Source organism: Lonchura striata, chromosome 2, assembly GCF_050655825.1.
Source record: "Lonchura striata isolate lonStrDom1 chromosome 2, ASM5065582v1, whole genome shotgun sequence".
In the NCBI taxonomy this organism is placed as follows: domain Eukaryota; kingdom Metazoa; phylum Chordata; class Aves; order Passeriformes; family Estrildidae; genus Lonchura; species Lonchura striata.
In genome coordinates this window covers 60,390,633-60,408,947 of record NC_140704.1, presented here as the reverse complement: position 1 = coordinate 60,408,947, position 18,315 = coordinate 60,390,633, and the positions used below count along the sequence as shown (strand labels likewise).

General features: G+C 42.4%; 2 protein-coding genes across 11 annotated transcripts in view; one reads left to right on the top strand and one right to left on the bottom strand.

The window, feature by feature from the left end:
* The window catches only part of RELCH (RAB11 binding and LisH domain, coiled-coil and HEAT repeat containing), a 76,817-nt gene extending 66,607 nt beyond the window's left edge, over positions 1–10,210 (bottom strand). For 2 of the 3 annotated variants that reach the window (XM_031503937.3, XM_077786083.2), the window contains exon 1: positions 9,597–10,208. In XM_031503937.3, coding sequence (XP_031359797.3) covers positions 9,597–10,080 — 484 coding nt within the window. In that variant the 5' untranslated portion in view covers positions 10,081–10,208. Of the gene's footprint in view, positions 1–9,596 lie in introns of all 3 variants that reach the window. The other variant, XR_014952597.1, reaches the window with a different exon arrangement.
* Positions 10,211–10,485: 275 nt separating this feature from the next.
* Positions 10,486–18,315, top strand: part of PIGN (phosphatidylinositol glycan anchor biosynthesis class N) — a 97,625-nt gene continuing 89,795 nt past the window's right edge. For 5 of the 8 annotated variants that reach the window (XR_014952560.1, XM_085571083.1, XM_021552348.3 and 2 more), the window contains exon 1: positions 10,486–10,529. The gene's annotated coding sequence lies outside the window, so the exon portion shown is untranslated. Of the gene's footprint in view, positions 10,916–18,315 lie in introns of all 8 variants that reach the window. The other 3 variants (XM_085571091.1, XM_085571070.1, XM_085571076.1) reach the window with 2 other exon arrangements.

Sequence of the window (18,315 nt, the reverse complement as noted above, 5' to 3'; positions counted from 1 at the left end):
AAAGCCCCCTACTGCAATGTTTTTTGACCAACAAGCCATGGATTATAACTAAGACAAGCTTTAAAATAACCATATAGTTCCATGTAACTTTAGGAAACACACAACTTTTTCCTGATGAGCTGTGCTATTCCTATGAGTTAACCTGTCCCTCCTCCCTTTATACACATAAACCCCTTCTAGCATGGAGGAACCCCTCCATCTAAAAGTAAATGATGTAATGAAGAGATCAAAGCCAAAACTTAAAGATGTCTGCAAACCAAAGGTTGAAAAAAATTTCATAGACATCTGCAAAGGACAACAGTACCCATATTTTATAGGGTATAGATTATCTTTACTTTCAGGGCACCCAACCTAATTTTTCAATGCAGAGATACAGGCAAACTAGCAAATATTCTCATAACAGATCCCAACAATAGAAGCTTCTATGACAATTATTCAGGTCTGACACTTTCCCCCTTTCTTCTCTGTGCTACAGATACAATAAAAGAACTATTGAAATTCAAACCTAAGGGAATGCAGATGTATAAATACACATTTTAGATCTATTTCTGCTAGCAGTAAACAAGTCTTCAAGTGAGGTACTTTACCTACCTTAAACATTCCTAGAGTAAACTAGCCAGTTTCCTCTAAACAGAACTAGAGTAAACTAGCCAGCAGAGTAATGCAGCAGATGGTCTGTTCTTTTCTAGAGCTACTGGTCTGAAAAAGCATGTCCTCAAATAAACTTGTGTTTTCAGCTAACCTGCACAATATCACAGGCAGAAAATAGCAGAAGCCAAGGAAACAGGGAATGGAGGTTAACTGGGAAAAAGAACAAATTTCCTCTTGTACTTTTTTGTACATGCTTAAGCCCCGTATTACTACTGAACCACACACGTGCATATGTGAATAAACCAAATTGTGAGAGAGAGCAAGCATGTGTGACAGAAGATGTGGGATAATGTGAAAACCCAAAGAGTTGTAATGAAGTCCTTTCCACATTAAATCAATCAGGAATCATTAACTCTTTAATAAGTGATCCTCAATTCAGAGTTTGTATTTGTGACTACCTTATATAGCAACTGAAATATGTTGTGCAATACATATGAATAAATGAATTAAACAATTTAATTCCCAATAAGTAAAACTAGAAATTTAATTTAACTGTACCACATTTCATAAGACATCTCTGAAGCCATATTACTTTGAAAAGTTTTAAAAGTCTGCTGCATTTAAAATTTCTGTTATGTTTCAACTTGTTCCAAGCTTACCGATGCTGGATCTCTCAGCAAAGCAAACTTGATCCATTGCAGCAGACATGCGATCTAGCATACAACCTTTACAGTAGAAACAGACTTATATAACAATTTTTTAAACCAACTTGAACTTGTAGAGTAAATTTTACCAGATCAACACATTCCACATTGCTAGAGTAACTCAGGGATGGAACAAAAAGCCTTAAATTAATTCATTGCATCAGACACTAATCTGTAAGCACCTGACCTACCAACCTTGCTTTGCCACTCAAGTGCCTCTTTTGCTCTCTCCCAGATGTTTTCAATCAATGAGACCTGAAGAATTTTCCAAATTCATATGTTCTGAAAACTTCAGACCCTCATCAAATGAAAACTTAGTTAAGCAAAGTTACTAGAATAAAATTAACTTCCAAGCTCTCAGAACAATCTACTTACCAATTACCAAGAACAGACATTCAGTACTATTTCATGATGGGCAATACAAGCCAGATTGAAAACAGATGATTAATATACTTTCCTACTTTATATTTATAGCAAGTTATAAAAAGTCATAGGAAGCATATGAGGGTAAACCTCTAAAGCTGGTTAGAGAAAACTAACCTATTCTTGCTGGCCAAGAAAAGAAAAAACCCCAAACCAACAAAATCCCACCCACTAACCAACCAACAGAAAAAACCCAACCACCAGATAAGTAAAGCAAATATTCTGCAGACACATTGCAATAAAAAAGTATTACTCTCACTCCCATGACAGGCACACTGCACAAGCTCATCAGAAAGATTAAATTACAAGTAAAAAATAGGTAAAATTGTATACCCTAGCACAGAAATAACATGCTCAGAGAACTGGGTTATGATAGACATGCACCTGGGCTGATATCCTGAGATACCAAAACCAGGCTGTTTTTGGAGAGAGGCTTATTGCATAGGCACTCTCGGGCAGCATCCAAATTAGTTGAGTTTGAAAGAATCAAGTCAACCCTGCACAAAACATTTGGATGCTGCTGCAGTGAACACTGAGGTCCAGAGGGGTGTGACCTTAGGAAAAATCACCAAACCCGGCCTGACCCCCTACACATGTGCAAGGAGTAGCTCAAGCTGCAGTGCTCTTGAGCAAGCAGACTTTCCCAAAACAGAACAGCTAAGGGTGAAGCACAGCATGGAGGTAGTCCTTCAAGCTCATGACCTCAGCTGGTTTTAGCAGAAATCAGAAAGCTTCACCAGCATCAAATTAACTCCATATGCTTGATGCTGTGGGACTGCACTGTCCAAAATGCATCCATTAACTTGTACCACAAGGATTTTTCCATTTGTCGCAGTAACCCAGCTCTCTGTTAAAGGCTAACATCAAGCAAAATTGTCTCACTTTAGTCCTTAAATGGTTCTCCTTGCTGAAGGACTACTTGAAGTGTATGGATAATATCTATCTTTATTCTCAAGCACTGTATTGCCTCAGTTTTTTTCATATTTACATTTCAGTAAGTTCTCATTTGCCCACTTTCTACATTTATATTAGGACAGTAGTAAATTTTCCAGTTAAAACTTGTGTCCATATGGTTCCTACAGAATAAAAAAAACAACTAGCAACTGGAGACCAAAGCATTTCTCCTATAAAAAAAGGCTGAGAAAGATGAAGCTGTTCAGCATGGAGAGAAGGCTCAGGAGGAGTCTCATGACATGTATAAATAATTGAAGGGAGGCCACAAAGAGGACAGAGGCAGGCTCTTCTCAGTGGTGACCTGTGACAGACCATAGACAGTGGGCACAAACTGAAACTCAGGAGGTTCCTTTGAAACATCAGGAACCGTTTCTACTATAAGGGTGATGGAGCACTGGCAGAGATTACCCAGGGGGGTGATACAGTCTCTGTCCCTGGAGATACTTAAAAGGCCATTTGGTCATGAGCCTGGGAAACCATGTGTAGGTCACAGTAGTTCTGCTAGAGGAGGAGGATGGACCAGATATCACCAGAGGTCCCTTCCCACCTCTGCCATGCTGTGAGTCTGAGATTATTCTTGCCATGATTTCCCTTACTCCAAAAGTTTTTTTCAAATGACAAAGCAGCTCATAGCTTTCTCTCTCCTCTAACATCAAACAAGATGAAAAAGTACTTGTTATATAAATATGAAATTCTTGTTCTGTGAGTTTTTACATAACAGTATTTCCTTCAATTCAACAACAAAGTAATCAGTTGCATCACTATCATGAAGAGTTATATTGCAGGAAGGGAGGAAGAAAATTGCCTCTACCCTACAGTGCATTGAAAGAAACGGTTCGCTATTTCTTAAAAGCCTTTTCAACTTGGTCTGTCTTAAAAAAAACAACAAAACACTTTTTTTAACTATTTGTCCAACACACTCAATATACTTTGTAGCATGTCTCGGGCATTTACACCACAGATAAATATATAAGGCCTACAAACTTTATTGAATTACTCCATGTTTTAGCCTGTGCTAGAGGAGGTTTCAACTCAGTTTCTCAAATCTGCAACTTTACAATACACTAGAAAACCAAATACAAGTCACACCTTGAAGGCAAGGAGCTGTCTGTTTGAACTCAGCAGTAGAAGGTTTCAGGACTTGACTTCTCATTAAAAAAAAATAAGACTCCTCATGCTATATTTTAGAGGGCTCCATAGATATAAGTTGCCTAACTCAGATTTTGTAGAAAATCTTAATTTAGTTGAGATGTGTAATCCTGAAAGATTGTTTTTCCCATATTTTCATTATTTCTGTGTTTACAGAACACAGAACTCCAGTATTTACAAATTTTCAATTAACAGAGACGGACTGCACACAAATCAGCTTCCAACATAGCTGATATCAATAGCTACTTGATAATAAATTGCTGGCAAATACTAGACACTTTTTTTATCAGGTAATGAAACTCGTGTAAAATTTTCAGCAAGCATTCTCTCAGCTGGACAGAATTTATGATTCACATCTTCAGTTTAGAAAAAGATAATTCTCAGAGGAAAAAAGCTAGAGGAAATTTGATATAACTTACACAGGATTGAAATTACGTATGGGAGAACTTAGAAAAGTTGCCAACGGTTGGTTCTGAAATGCAAAGCTCTAGCTCAACATTCTAATTTCCTTCTTTTCTTTTACCCAAAATCCAAAAACCAATCTCTTCTTTCCCTAAAGAGCAAAACCATCAGAAGAATGGTGTGCTGCTTCAGCACAAATCCAGCTTGTTTTGCTGAAGCTTTCAGCCACAGGATGGTTAAATACACACATAACTGAACAAGCTACAGTGCATATATAGAGAAGTTCACTTCTGCTTTCCGCAACATCAAAAAGTAACAGGAACTCTAGCACAGAAACAGAACAGAAGCCAGGACAGAATCAATTAAATTCCCCATCTCATAGCCCTGAGGATCCTAAAAGAATCACCACCTGCACTAAGTTATGACATGGGAAAATACAACATAGTCATCACAGTCACTTGCTACTGAGTGGATGATATTACCTGCCTAATAATAGAGGCTTCTACTCTATCCTCCTCTGTCCATAATTGTCATGCTTATCATGCTATCTTTTCCTGTTACTTCTTTGCATGGTTACATATACTTACAGGGACTAACCTATCTCCTGAACCATCTACCATTACGTCCCAAATCAGCGCAACACAGACATCAGCCAAAGCTTAGACTCATCTATCAGGGACAGCTTGCAGCACACCCAGTTTTAGTAATTTGACAAGTCCAACAGTTGCAAAAGCCTTAACATAAGCAGCTTGTAAGCTATGAACTGCATGTTACTGAAAACCTGTCAGAAACACCAGTGTCAGTAAAATGAAGTGGATTTTAAGCAGTCACAATAAGAAAAGTTCACCTGGCTTCTCTGTCAGTGAAGCCAAGATCAGCGCACTATCAAACCTCTCAGATTTCCTCCAGGCATTGCTCTTTTCTGCCAGATTTGAAGCAAACTCTGCTTCCTTTTATTTCAGCATTACATACAAACCTCAACTCTTTCAAATGTTTTCTGTACTTCATTAAAAGTGACAACAATCATCCTCTTCCATCTGTTGATTACCAGCAGCTTTGATTACCTATTTATCTGCACCTTTTCATCCCATCCTTTCTCAGGGGAGCACATACTCCAAATCAGGTAGTAAAACCACTCTTACTCACAAGTTGCCAGTCTACCTCCCATTATCTGCAGATTCTGCCAACAGGACTAGGTGTTTTTTGCTTGCTTTCATATAGTAACAAGCCAAAGACTTGAGCTGACAACACCATAACATCAAAGAAGTAGTCATTAGAACAAAAATTATTTGCCATCTTTTCAATTTCCTGTTTTATTTAGACTGCTATTTAAACTGAGGTATAATGAACTTTAGCTATTTGGAAGTATCCCTGTTCTACTATATTTTCATTCAGAACAAAAATCAGTTGAACCATGGCAAAGCTCCACATAAAATTACAGTATTTGTGATTCAGGACTGAGAAGAGCCAAGACACTACCTCTCCCCTGTCACAAAGGTAGAATCTGCATACTCTTCCCACTTTGCTTTTTCCAGTAGGATCCATCTGAATTTCAAAGGCTACAAGTAAAACGACCAATGCTTTACAATATTCCACATCGCCCCCAAAAGAAACCCCCAAAGGAAAATTAAATACCCCAAATGATAAACAAAGCCTGGTGTTTACTATGTAGAAGCAGCAACTTTATATCTTTGTACGTATGGATTAGTTTAATATAACTGGAATCAAATCCCCAGAAACCTATAAACAATTTTATTATGGCAGTAACTAGAAAAAAATTATATCCTGAAAACCACAAATGTAACATAAATGCTCAAACCCCTTATGATTTTCAATAAAGCTATTTCAAATTTTGGAAATGTTGTACTTTTGTAGTAATAAAGAAAAAAATAAATGGCAATTTTTAAGACTAACACTAGTCCTACCAGTATAAGCTGCATTCCATCAGGAAAGGGCATTAATCAAACATAGCAACCAAACGGCATCATACCAATCACATTAAAAAGAAATTTTCTTCACCCACTATGGACAAGCTTGAATTATGGTCATGGGTATAATGAACACATTTATGGTCTAGGAACACAGATTAGACATTTGAGCCACAGTTTTATTTCTAATGTTGAGTGTCTCAACTTGCACTATACCTTCTTATGCAAAAATGATAGGGACAAAAATTTATATTTAATGCGTAGGTGCTGACTAAACCTTGTAAAAGATCTGGAATACAATAATAAGGAGAGACTTCCAAACCATATTGCCCACATGAGTAGCATTAGAAAAGTGGTATTCAATGCTCTAGCAGACATGAAACTATTGCTATTGAAACCAATGGAAGAAGCTCTCAGAAATCTGGGGACACCTAGCTGAGATACAGGACATGAAGGATGACTGTACACAGTCCTGAGCACCTAAAAGAACAGCGTTACCTCCTTCACATGCTTCAAACTAGAAAAGCAAAGTTGCTAGATGCAAGAAACATTTCTACATTTTTCATTACAATATATCTTAATGTCAATTTGTACATGTGGTGATGCTGCTGCTGGAAAAAGGAAGGGTGTTTTTGCAAAGAACTAAGAAATCCCAGTCATCTGACTGTCATTTGCTGTTGCAAGCTTCTAAGTCACTTGCTGACCACATGATGCTGGTTGTTTTAATCCAATGACACTTCAGCAGAATCTTTTTGTAACAGTCTTTGAAGCCAAAGAGAAGAAATAAAACCACACCAAAATAAATTCCAGCACACACTCATCGAGTTTAGACTGGCACTTCTCGGAGTTCTTTTAGGCAATGAACACTCGTACTGAAATTCTCCCATTCTGTACAGCACGCAAAGTATGAAAGCTTTCTGTTGCTCAGTGGAAATCCTCAGGCAGCATTCCAAACACGCTTCACATTCAATAAGAATTGCCACTCATACTTTTTCTGCATCCACTCCAATTATGAAAAACCTCAGAATAAAGCCAGAGAAATTAATCCACTTTGGAGGTTGGGAGGAGCAGGTACAAAGCACTGAGAACAAATTCTGACTTCAGAAATCAATATCAATAATTTTTTTAATGATGTTTTAGTTTTTTTTTCACTGAAGCGTAAAATTCACATGACCTTGAAATGGCAATCATCTGCACTACTTTCTACATCAATAGTAAAGAAAACTAGTAGTTCATTCTCAAATACCTTTGGGCATGTTAAAGCAAGAGAAGGTACATGCACAACTCTCTTATAAAGGCAGGTACAACAGACTGGATCTCTCAACAAAGCTGGACATTTTGACTAAGTTAGGAAACTTCACTTATTCTTGGATCTGAACTATAGCTCAGTCACATACATAAAAAGAAGTAATATCAGATGCTTAGGAAAAAAGTGAGGGAACTCTTCCAAAGACCATGATTTTCACCCTATCAGAGTCTTCTGCAATCTACATTTTAGTATTTGGAAAATGACATAACTACAGAGGCATGAGACTATGAGCTCTTGTTCAATCAGAATCAGTCTGAACAGCACTGTCACAATTGCAAGCTCAATGCTAGGCACCAGACTGCAAGGAAGTCTGATGGCACCAAGTTAAAAAAGCTACTTGAGCTATATAAAAATATTTTTTAATTGTTCTGCATCTGTCAACTTTCAATATTACTTAATGTGAAACGCCTTTTGAATCACTGTTGAGACAAAAAAAATCTTTTGAAATGCACTCTCTAACCTATTGTAGATATCAGATTTCAAGACACACCTTTAGCATAAGGTCTACCATGATATTTAATTTCAGCACTTCAGTATTATTAAACTTGTCCAAACTAAGTGTTAGTCCCTCCTCTCTCTCCTCACTGCTACAGCCTCCTCCCTCCTTTTTTAAATAGAGACATCCCACAGGTATCTATCAATTAGCAAGTCAGCAAAATAATAATTAAGATGTTCTTACATAAGTGCACATTGCTCTAAGACTGCAAGAGGTCTCTTTTTTTTTTTTCCCTGTGCATAGCAACACAGCTACACAGGCTGCTGTTTTTCTAATTCTGGAGTATGTGCAGTATCAATAACTGGAAACAACATTCTATGATAACAAAGAGAATATTTAATCAGATTAATTGACTGGAATCCCCAAGGAAGCAGCTTGGAGATGAAACAGAAATTTTTATCACTTCAATGCCTGAAGCACAAGTTTTTCCAACATTCACTAATCATATGATGAAGAACACCACACTAAAGCTCTTAGCTGGACAAAGAGAAGTATGAAATTCTAATTATTCACAAACAAGACAAGTAGAACATAAACAACACAGCAGGAATTTCGAAAGAAGCCAAACATTTTTAAAAAGATCTTGAAATGCACTAACAAGTTGAAGTTTAGATGTCTCTATTATCCCAGCCATCCAGATGCTACTAGTTATTTCCAAATTTAAAGTTTAACTTCATGTCTTTGCAACATCAGAAACTCTTAAAAGAAATGAAAATACAGAACTATTCACAAAGTGCCTTTAGGTATCTTGGTAAGCAATAATTATGTCTTTCACCTGTCTGCTACCCACAATTCCTTTCATTACTGTCCCACGAGTTCATTCAGTCCTTAAAAGTCAGCTGGTCAGCTTCTCTTTCCCAAAGCCACTTCCACAGACCAACTCCTTTGTAGAACCTTATGTGTCTTGACAATAACACTGATGAGGCACAGAAGTGATTTTATTCTAAGCCATATGTGCTACTTTTAAAACTCAAAAGCTGTTAAAACCAGCTGTGTGACAACTGTCCAAATATCTGCACTCCTTTTGCTCCCTGAACTTTTACCAACTCAGTAGATTTACTGTTCCCCATCTCCTTGGCTAGATTACAGACACTTGGTAAACATGGTAGCGTTAATTATAGGAAGCACTGTATTAGTTGTGTAAGAGCTGTGAAACTCAGACCTATCTTTAGGTGAACCAGCAGAAATAACACCCTGGCTCGTTATACCCCATTTCTGAACAGCTTTTAGACTTTACATGTGGCACTCATGGCTTAACACCCTATTCTTTCTCCTAGCACCGAACGACTTGTCTCTTGGCAGTGAACACTAAGGACGCTGCTGGAAATAATTTCCTCCACATTTGACAAATACCCGTGACGTTCGCAGGGATACTGAAGCTCGATGAACCTACGCTGTGGGACCGGGGTAACGCCGGATCTGGCAGCCCACCTCCTCAGCCCCCTGTGCCCCAATCCTACAGCCTCCGCCAGTCCCGCGCAGGTTAGCGACAGCAAGGAATGTCTGGGACAAGGAGTGATGCCAAACGCCTCTCCCGGCCGCCCAGCGACACCGAGAGCCATCCCCGCCCAGCCCCTGCTCTCACCGGCGGCTGTCCCCGCCTCCCGGAGCCCCCCCGGCCCCGAGCCAGGGTCACTTACTGAGCTGCCCGGCCCCGGGCTCCCTGCCGCCGGCTCCCCCGAGCCCGCTGCTGCCGCCCAGGCTGCCCAGGGCCCCGCCGGCGGGCGGCGTGCCGCTCTGCCGCTCGAAGTTGCCCGGGTTGGAGAAGAAATCGCGGAGCCGGGGCAGCTCCCGGCCGCTCTCCAGCAGCTCCGTGTGCAGCTCCAGCGCCGTCAGCAGGAACTGGTCCCGCAGCAGCTGCGCCGCTATCGCGTCCATCGGCACCCGCGGCAGCTCCCCTGCCCCCGCGGCGGCATCGCCGGGCGCCGCCGCTCGCAGACCCGGCAGCTCCTCGGGGCTCCCCGCCGCCGCCTCCGGCTGCTGCTGCGCGTACACCGGCCCGCCCGGCTCGGTGCTGCTGCTGCTGCCGCCGCCGCCGGGCCGGGACTCCTCGGGCTCGTCCTCCTCCGAGTCGCTGAGGAAGGGGTTCACACTGCCGCCCCCGCCGGCCGCCGCCGCCGCCATCTTACAGCCCGGCGCGGCGCGACCGCTGCCCGGGCGCTACCGCGGCAAAGCCTGCGCGCAGACGCCGCGGCAGACACCCCTCCCGGCGGGGCCGGGGCCCGAGCCGCTGCCAGGCCCCTGCGATGGTACCGATGATGGTGCCGATGATGATGATGATGATGATGATGCTGCTGCCGCCACCTGCGGCCACAGCGACTCCCCGCCGCCGCCTCCCCGGCGGCCTCCCACCCGCCCTGCTGCCGCTTCCGGATCGGCGCTCTCGCGAGAGCTCCCGCGGCCAACCGCGAGCGGCGCCCGGCACGCGGGGCGGGGCCCGAGGGGCGGCAGCGGCGCGAGGGCGGGGCCGCGCGCAGGGGTGTGGCGCGGAAAGGGGCGGGGCCTGGGCGGGGCGCGGCAGCCGCGGGCGGAAGCGGAAGCGGAAGCGGAAGCGGCCGCGGCGGGGACGAGGAGTGAGTTCTGGCGCGGTGGCGCCCAGCGCTTCCCGCGGGGAGGAGGGCCGATCCTGGCGCTGCGGCACCGGGAAGGGGGTGGGCACGGGCTGCGCCTTCCCGCTTCCGCAGAGCCTGCTTCGCTCCGCAGCCTCCACGGCGGCCGCCAGCCCGCACAGCCTCGCGGCGCTGCTGGGACGGGAGGGATGCGGGACTCGGCTTGGCCGGGGGCTCGGACCCTCGCCGGGTTGTGTTGGCTGGGCCAGGGTAGGGCTTCCCGGGGAAAGCAGCGCCCTGCGAGGGCCCCAGGGCAGATGGACATTGGGCTGCCGAAGGAGCTGGTGGAGTCACTGTCCCCGGAGGTGCTTGAGGGAAGACTGGACACAGCACTCGGTGCCATGGCCTAGGTGACATGGGTTTGGTCATGGGTTGGGCTCGATGTCATCATCTCGGAGGCCTTTTCCAACCAAGGTGGTTCTGTAACTCTGCGTTCCTGGTGGGTGTGTGTCATGTCCCAGCATCAAGTGTTGCTGTGATTAGGGAGGGCACAAGTACAGGTGGATAGTAAGTTGATGTCTCTGGAAAAAGGGTCAGGCAACTCAAGGGGACTACAGGGATGTTGTAAGGTTATGCTGAGAGAAAATTAGAAGGGCCGAAACCCATCTAGATCTTAATCTGACTACTGCTGTAAAAGACAACAAAATGTATTTGCAGATACATCAACAGCAAAAGGAGAGCTAAGGAGAGTGTTTATCCTTTTGTGGAATGCAAGAGGAAAAGGCTGTGGTACAAAATGTCTTCTTTTTCTCAGTCTTTAATGACAAAGCCAGTTACGATCATGTACACCCCTTAGCCAGATAAAGGGAACAGGGAATAGAATGATACTCCCGTTGGGTCAGGGGGTGAGAAGGCTCTGCCAAGGGATCTGGGCAAGTTACATCAGGCACTGCTACAGACTGCGGGAAAAGTGTCTGGAAGCTGGCCCACCAGGAAAGGACCTGGGTGTGCTGATTGACTGTTGCCTGAAGATGATCCAGCAATGTGCTCAGGTGGCCAAGAAGGCCATTGCCAATGGCCTGTATCAGCACTAGTGTGGCCAGCAGGACCAGGACAGTGATCATCCCCCTGTACCCAGCACTTGTGAGGCTGCACCTTGAATCCTGTGTCCAGTTTTGGGCTCCTCACTATAAGAAGGACATTGAGGTGCTGGAGTGTGTCCAGAAGAGAGCAGTGGAGCACACGTTTTATGAGGAATGACTTCAGGAACTGGGTCATTTAGCCTGGAGAAAAGGAAGTATAGGGGGCACCTTCCTGTTCTCTACAACCACCTGAAAGGAGGCTGTAGCAAGGCAGAGGTTGATCTCCTCTCCCAGCTAACAAGTGAGAGGAGGAAAAGAAATTACTCAAGTTGTGCCATTGAATTTTTTCCTAATATGCATGAGATTGGATATTAGTAAAAATTTATTAAATGAAAGGGTAGTCAGGCATTGGAACAGGCTACACAGGAAAGTGATGGGATCACCATCCCTAGAAATATTCAAAAGACATGTGAATGTGGTACTTAGGAATGGATTTTAGCAGTGGACTTGTCAGTGCTGTATTAACAGCTGGAGTCAATGACTTTCAAGGTCTTTTCCAACCTTAACAATTATGAGTCCATGAATTTATGCATCTGGAAGCGTAAAGTTATCACTTTTAAAAACATGATGCAAAGTGGTTGCTTTGTGTGTTACCTGGCAAAAAAACCTGAAGCTAGAATATAGCAGCAGGTAGTGAGTGCTACTGAAGGAAGGTCAGCTCACTGGAAACTGTGCAAACCGGGGCCAGCATTGGTTTCTGTTTAATTTCATTGAAAATGTTGTTTCATTCCCACCAATGGAAGCTCTGTGTAAAGCTGATCTGCTAGGACCTGCATATTGGGGCTGAACTCTTGGTAATAGAATAATGTGAATGTTTGACAGTGACACGGAGATCTAAAAGCACTCTGGCGTACTCACTCCAAACTCTCCCATTCACATGGTGGTATGCTGTACAAGACTGTTCTTTCCAGTTTTGGATTTGCATAACTTTTCTGCAAATTTTATACTCAATTTAGCTTTCTGTCCTATAGTAAACTTCGGATGCTTAAAAATTCCAGTGGGATCACAATAAAAGTAGGGACAAGAACATTTTAGTGTTGCTGGTTTGGTGGAATTGAGAACCTTTAAGGAAACCTTCTGCTTTTTCCCTTCCTCTTCGCTTTGTGGAGGGTTGGCGTGTGTCGGGGTGAGTTTGTTGCAGGCCGGCTCTGGAGCCCTGCCGGGGTGCTGCAGCGGCCTCTGGTGGCCGTGCGCGGGTATTGCAGCGCCTGGGAAGGGCTCCCGGCGCTCGCATCCGCCTTTGGCGTCAGAAACTCATTTCTGCCCACTTCCAGTAAGGAATAGCTTTTCCCACTCTTCCACGCCGAAAATCAATGTAAAAGCGTTCCATTGTTTCAGTGCTTTCGAAGAGGTTTGTTCGGGTTTGTGAAACGAAATTAAATATTTACAGATGTCACTCAGTTGCTCCAAAATAATTTATAGATGGCTGGGAAAAAGCTATATTCACTGAAATGTCTCTTCCAGAACTGAAGAGTGTAGGTAGACAAATGTGCTTGTAAACAATATGCTTAAAAGAGTTTCTCATGTGCCAAAGGGGTATTGTTCTGAGAAACCAGAGAAGAAAACCTAATAGTGCCTCAGAGGATGTGTTGCACAGAAAGCTGCATGAGTTCTGGAAATGGAGCATTATATAGGTCTACTTGAGGCAGACAGCTGCAAGTTAATTATTCAGTAATCATTCTAAGAGAGGCAGATTGTTCGTCAAGCTTCTTTGTCTCTTACTGGAGTTGCTGTCTCCTTCTAACTTTTAAAGTATATGAGTTCTATGTCTGAAGAACAACATATCTAAATACATCTCAGAAAGCTGAGAATCCAAAATACATGGGCTTGTACAAAAAAATCTGAAGAGTTTTTTTTTTGAGGGGGTGGTGTAAACAATATTTTTCAGTCTATGCATGTTTTGTTTCATGAACTTGTAAATTTATGGTCCTTGATGAAAAATGAGTAGAAAAAGCTTTGCTTTTACTGTGTTGATTTTGGTAGGAGTGTTAAATCTCGAGCTAATGCCTGAGAGTTTAATGAACTGAAACATATGACCAGTTTCAGGTTCCGTCTGTTGTTTGGTGGGGTCATGGGTGTGTAAAGTATTCTTTCTTTCAACACTGCTCAGGTGCAGCCTCAGCCATTCTCACAGCCACTGAACACAGCATTTAAGTCAAGCTTTAAGGGGGTTTCTGTTTCAGCTCCCACACACAAGGTTAATTTCATTCGAAGAAGTTAATTCTATTAGGTACATATTGGGGCTTTTTTCTGTGCTGAATACTTGAAGTATATGGCTTAATGTGTTCTAGTGGGTCCTATAAGGAAATAGGGTAGCTTTTTTTAATCTGATTGGGATCCCAATTAGGGCACAGGGAAAAAAATAATGGAGAGCTATCTGAAGCAAATCTGATTTCTGCTTTAAAATAATGCTGCTCTGGGAGTTCTACCAACTCTTGCTTAAGTTTTCATCTAAAAGCGAGCTGCCTGAAAGAATCTTTGTCTATATATGTTTATTGAAGGCTGACTTTTATTTCCTTTCAAAAGTAACTTGAGGGCAATTATGAGTTTTATGTTTGCTTTTAGGCCTTAAAAATGAATTTTAGTGCTTTGTTAAGTCTAACCTCTAAAATATTTTTATGTTTTGTGGGAGACAAATAATGCAAATATTGAGATGCATAGTGTTGATAGCTTGTGCTTAAAGACCTCTGCCATGTCTCTGAAATTGTATCTGTATAATCCAGTTTCGAGGGAATGTTTTTTAATGAGAACAGCCTGTAACTATCAGTAGTTAACGGTTACTTGCATGTTACATTCAGATGTAGCTTTGTCCAGAGAACCCTCCTTTATAAGGATTTGTTAAATTGGGATTTTAAGTAAAGGTAGTACAGCAGTGCTAAATATTTCAGTGTGAACTGAAATATTTTCAGTGTCACCAAAAATGTGATAATGTCCCATGAAATCAGGTGAAGACCTGAATTAAATAAAACAACCCCCCAAATTCTTTTAAATTCAAGTTTGACTGTGTTTTTCTACCTCCAGAACTGCTGTTTTGAAGTGTTACTGTAAACAGTGGGTATTTGGAAGCCTACCATCAAAAAAAGACATCAAACACACTAAGAGCCTAAGGAGTATTTTAGAAAACTTGTTCAGGCTTTATTATGTTTATATTTATGGCTTTGTGAGAATGAATATGTAAGGAAAAATTGCTCTTACAGTTGAGTGAAGAAATATAAATTGTGAATCAAAGATGTGACCTTTTTCTACACTGCAAACACTTGAGTATTGAATTACTTGGGCCTTGTTCACCGCAGTCTGCAAGATGGAGCACGTTGCCTGTAGGCTGTAGGCTGCCCAGAAAGGTATTGCAGAGGCTCTCAGATGGGTGCCTTACCCTGCCTCACTGTTGTGAGGGACACTGGAGGTAGGGAAGGAAAGATGCTCTGTGCTTTTGCTGTCTGCTTCACGTTATTCCTCTTCAATTTGCACAGTTTTGAACAAAAGAAATCAGTATTTTTTCCTTATATGGCCTGCTGATTATGACTAATGTGGGATATAGGCTTCAGAGAGCGAAGGAGTCTGAGGACATGCTTTGAACATGCTGAGTTAGATCTTTTGTTAGAAGGAGATGGCATCCTGTCCTGCTGCCAACACAGAAGTTTATGTTGGGAATTCAGGGAACTACCCACTAACCTACAGCAAAATCATCTTTATTCTTCCTTCTTCCTGCTGCCTTTTTTTTTTTTCCCTTGAGGTTATTTTCAATTGAATTCATTCTCTAGAATGCTTAACTATCCAGTTGTACACCTGGCTGTGCCAGCCCAAGGAAGAGATTTGGCTTGGGAATAAGTGGGCAGGAGCAGAGCAGACGGGACAGCTCTATGCAGATGTACTGGCTTGGTTTTTCTTGGAGTGTTTGTTAACTCTGAAAGCCTCTTGTTCTGCTAACTGCTACCCCCATGACAGCTGATTTTGTATAAAACACTTGATAAAATATATTTGCCTTGCTGGTCCCAAGTATTTTGGAAAATATGCTTTTAGTTACAAGCAAGTTTCTATAGGTGGCAGGGTACAAGTGAATAACTGATACCCAGATCACCTCAAATATGACAACTGGGGAGTTGTTGCCCATCTGTATTCTCCAGGTTTGTGGGTTTCTCCCTAGCAGTTTTTGGTTTGTTTTCTGAGCTCTTTTTTTTTGTCTACAGTGACTCTATTGCTGTTCATTTGCCAAAAGGGTTTGAGTGCTGGGAGGTTTTTATTTTAAATCAGCAGTTCCTCATATTGCAAAGAAGCAGAACGGTGATTGTTTTCAGGAATAATTTTCTGTCTCCATTAATTATTAGACTGAGTCAGCAGCTGAAAAATAAAGGTGTCTTATATAAATGAAAAGTGGCTTGGCTTTGTAATAAAAACAAATACAAGCTCGCAGGGCCTCTTCAGAGGGTGTTTGTTGATATATCATAAATGCTAATAAATGTTAACTACCTGATTAGTCAAGACCGACGTAGGAACACAGAGAACTTTGTTCTAAAGCAAAGGCCAATATTTCAGGCTGCAGTAATTGATAAGTTCAGTGACTTTTTGAGTCCAGAGCTTAGGGAGCTCAGCTTCTTTTGTGAACAGCTTGCAAGCGTGGCTGCTGGTGGAAGAGTGAAAGAGAAGGTGATTCCTTTGCGTAGGGATTTCTTACTGGACCTCAAAGTATCCTTGCACAAATACTGGGTTCCCGGGTGTGCCGTGGTGCGGGGCGCGGTGCAGGACCCTGGAGAGAGCCCGGCGCTGGGAGCGCATCGCCCCGGCCCTCCGCTGCTCCGAGCCGGGCTCGCCCTCCTGCTCCCTGCCCACCTCAGCCTTCGGTGAGTTTTGTTCTCACTGGGGAGCTTAACCATCCTCTGCCTCTGCCAGCCTTGTTTGGAACGGAAGGTAAAGGTATATAATAACGTAGATTATGCTAGCCGGTTGAATAGTATTCAGCTACACATTCTAGTCAGCTTGCTAGCATAACTAAGTAGTACTTTTGAACCCGAAGTCTTTTTCTAAAAAAAAAAAAAACAAAAAAAAAAAACAACAAACACAACTTTTGAAAAGGCGAGAAACTACAAATTTATTATTTGACTGCCTTTTATTAAAGTATTACGCTATGCTTGGAAGGTTGTGGTCTTTTTTTTCCTTCAAACTGAAGCTTTTGGTAAATTTGCATTCAGAGGCTTATGTATAAGATCCAACAGATGTGTTTGTTGCTATATGACATACTTCTTGTTTCTTTGTAATGGTTGCTCTCAGTAAGTAACTTAATAAGTGACTTAATAGAAGCAAAATAACTTCTGCCAACTTTTTAAAATCTTCCTTATTCATTCTAGCTTCTGTAGAACATAGGCCAAGTACTATTTGTTTCGGGTTTTTTTTTTTTGTTAAAGGGTATTTTTTTTCCTCTGTGTGTATATATAAAACACATTTGCAAGCTAATTTTGCAAGAGTGCAGCTGAAAGTTAGTTTTTTTTTCATCTTTCCCTGTGTGTTCTACATTCATATTTGTTGTATGACTTTAAAGTATGATCCTTGCTCCTTTTGTTGTTAAAGGGCAGAACTGTCATGCTTGTATTGGTACTTCTGCTTTATTGTGTAGTTTTATTGCAAATGGCTTTAAAAATACCCCAGGGAGCCTTCAGCCTTGGTTTGTGAGGGAGGGCTCCAGATGGACAGAAGACTGCTGTGGCAAGCTGCCTTCCACGTGCTTGTCTTCTCTTAAGTGCCACTTGTCCCTTGACCCTGACTTGTGAAAACTGGTAGGATGTGTTTTATTAGACACTGTCAGGCTGATGTTCTTTCCCCAAAAGTGTCCCATAAAGCTTTTAATATGAAGAATTTGTCTACAAAATCTCCAAGAAGGTTAAGAAAAAAAAAAAACAGTGACAGGAAAACATTCTTGTTTTATTCAAGAATGCAGAAATCTGAGGGAATCTGAGGGAAAGTACTAGGGATCCACTAAGCTACTCACTGCCGCCTGTTAAATGTGAGTTGTTCACATGGAGCAAATAGAAAATGAGCAGTGCCAAGGTGATGCAGGGGGCTCCAGGGGACTTCAGAGCTTCTCACTTCTTTGGATGTTGTACTCGAGCAGAGAAGAGAGTGAGAAGATGCACAGCTGAGATCGATCTGAGACAGCAAGGTAGAACTAGCAGACACCTTCCCTAAAGTCTGGAGATTAAAGAAAGAAAAGCAGCAAGGACCTTCTGACTGCAATTAATTACTTTTCCAGAATAAAGTGATACATGCAGATTAGAGAAGGTTTTTTGGTGGTTCTCTCCCCTCACTCTGAATTCTCAGGGAGAAAGTTAAGCTCCCAGCTGGTGGCAAACAGGATTAAGAGACCCTTTCTTTCTTTGTATTCATACCAATCAAAACAATACCAAAAAATCCTGCTATTAGCCACAAGTTCCTCTCCAGCAGCCACATCAGTGCAAAGACTAAAACACCCAGATTGTGATGGTGGCAGGGGAGCAAGACAGTTGCAATGAGCCACCCAAGTGCAACCCTTCTTCACATGAGCTTTCCCAGCTTTTCAAGTATCTGTAATTTGTTGACAAGACTGGCTTTTCCAAACCTTCTTTTTGATGACATAGGAGCTACATCCACAGCACCAGGCTGGATCAGGTCCCTAAACAATTAACAGGAAGTCTGGCATA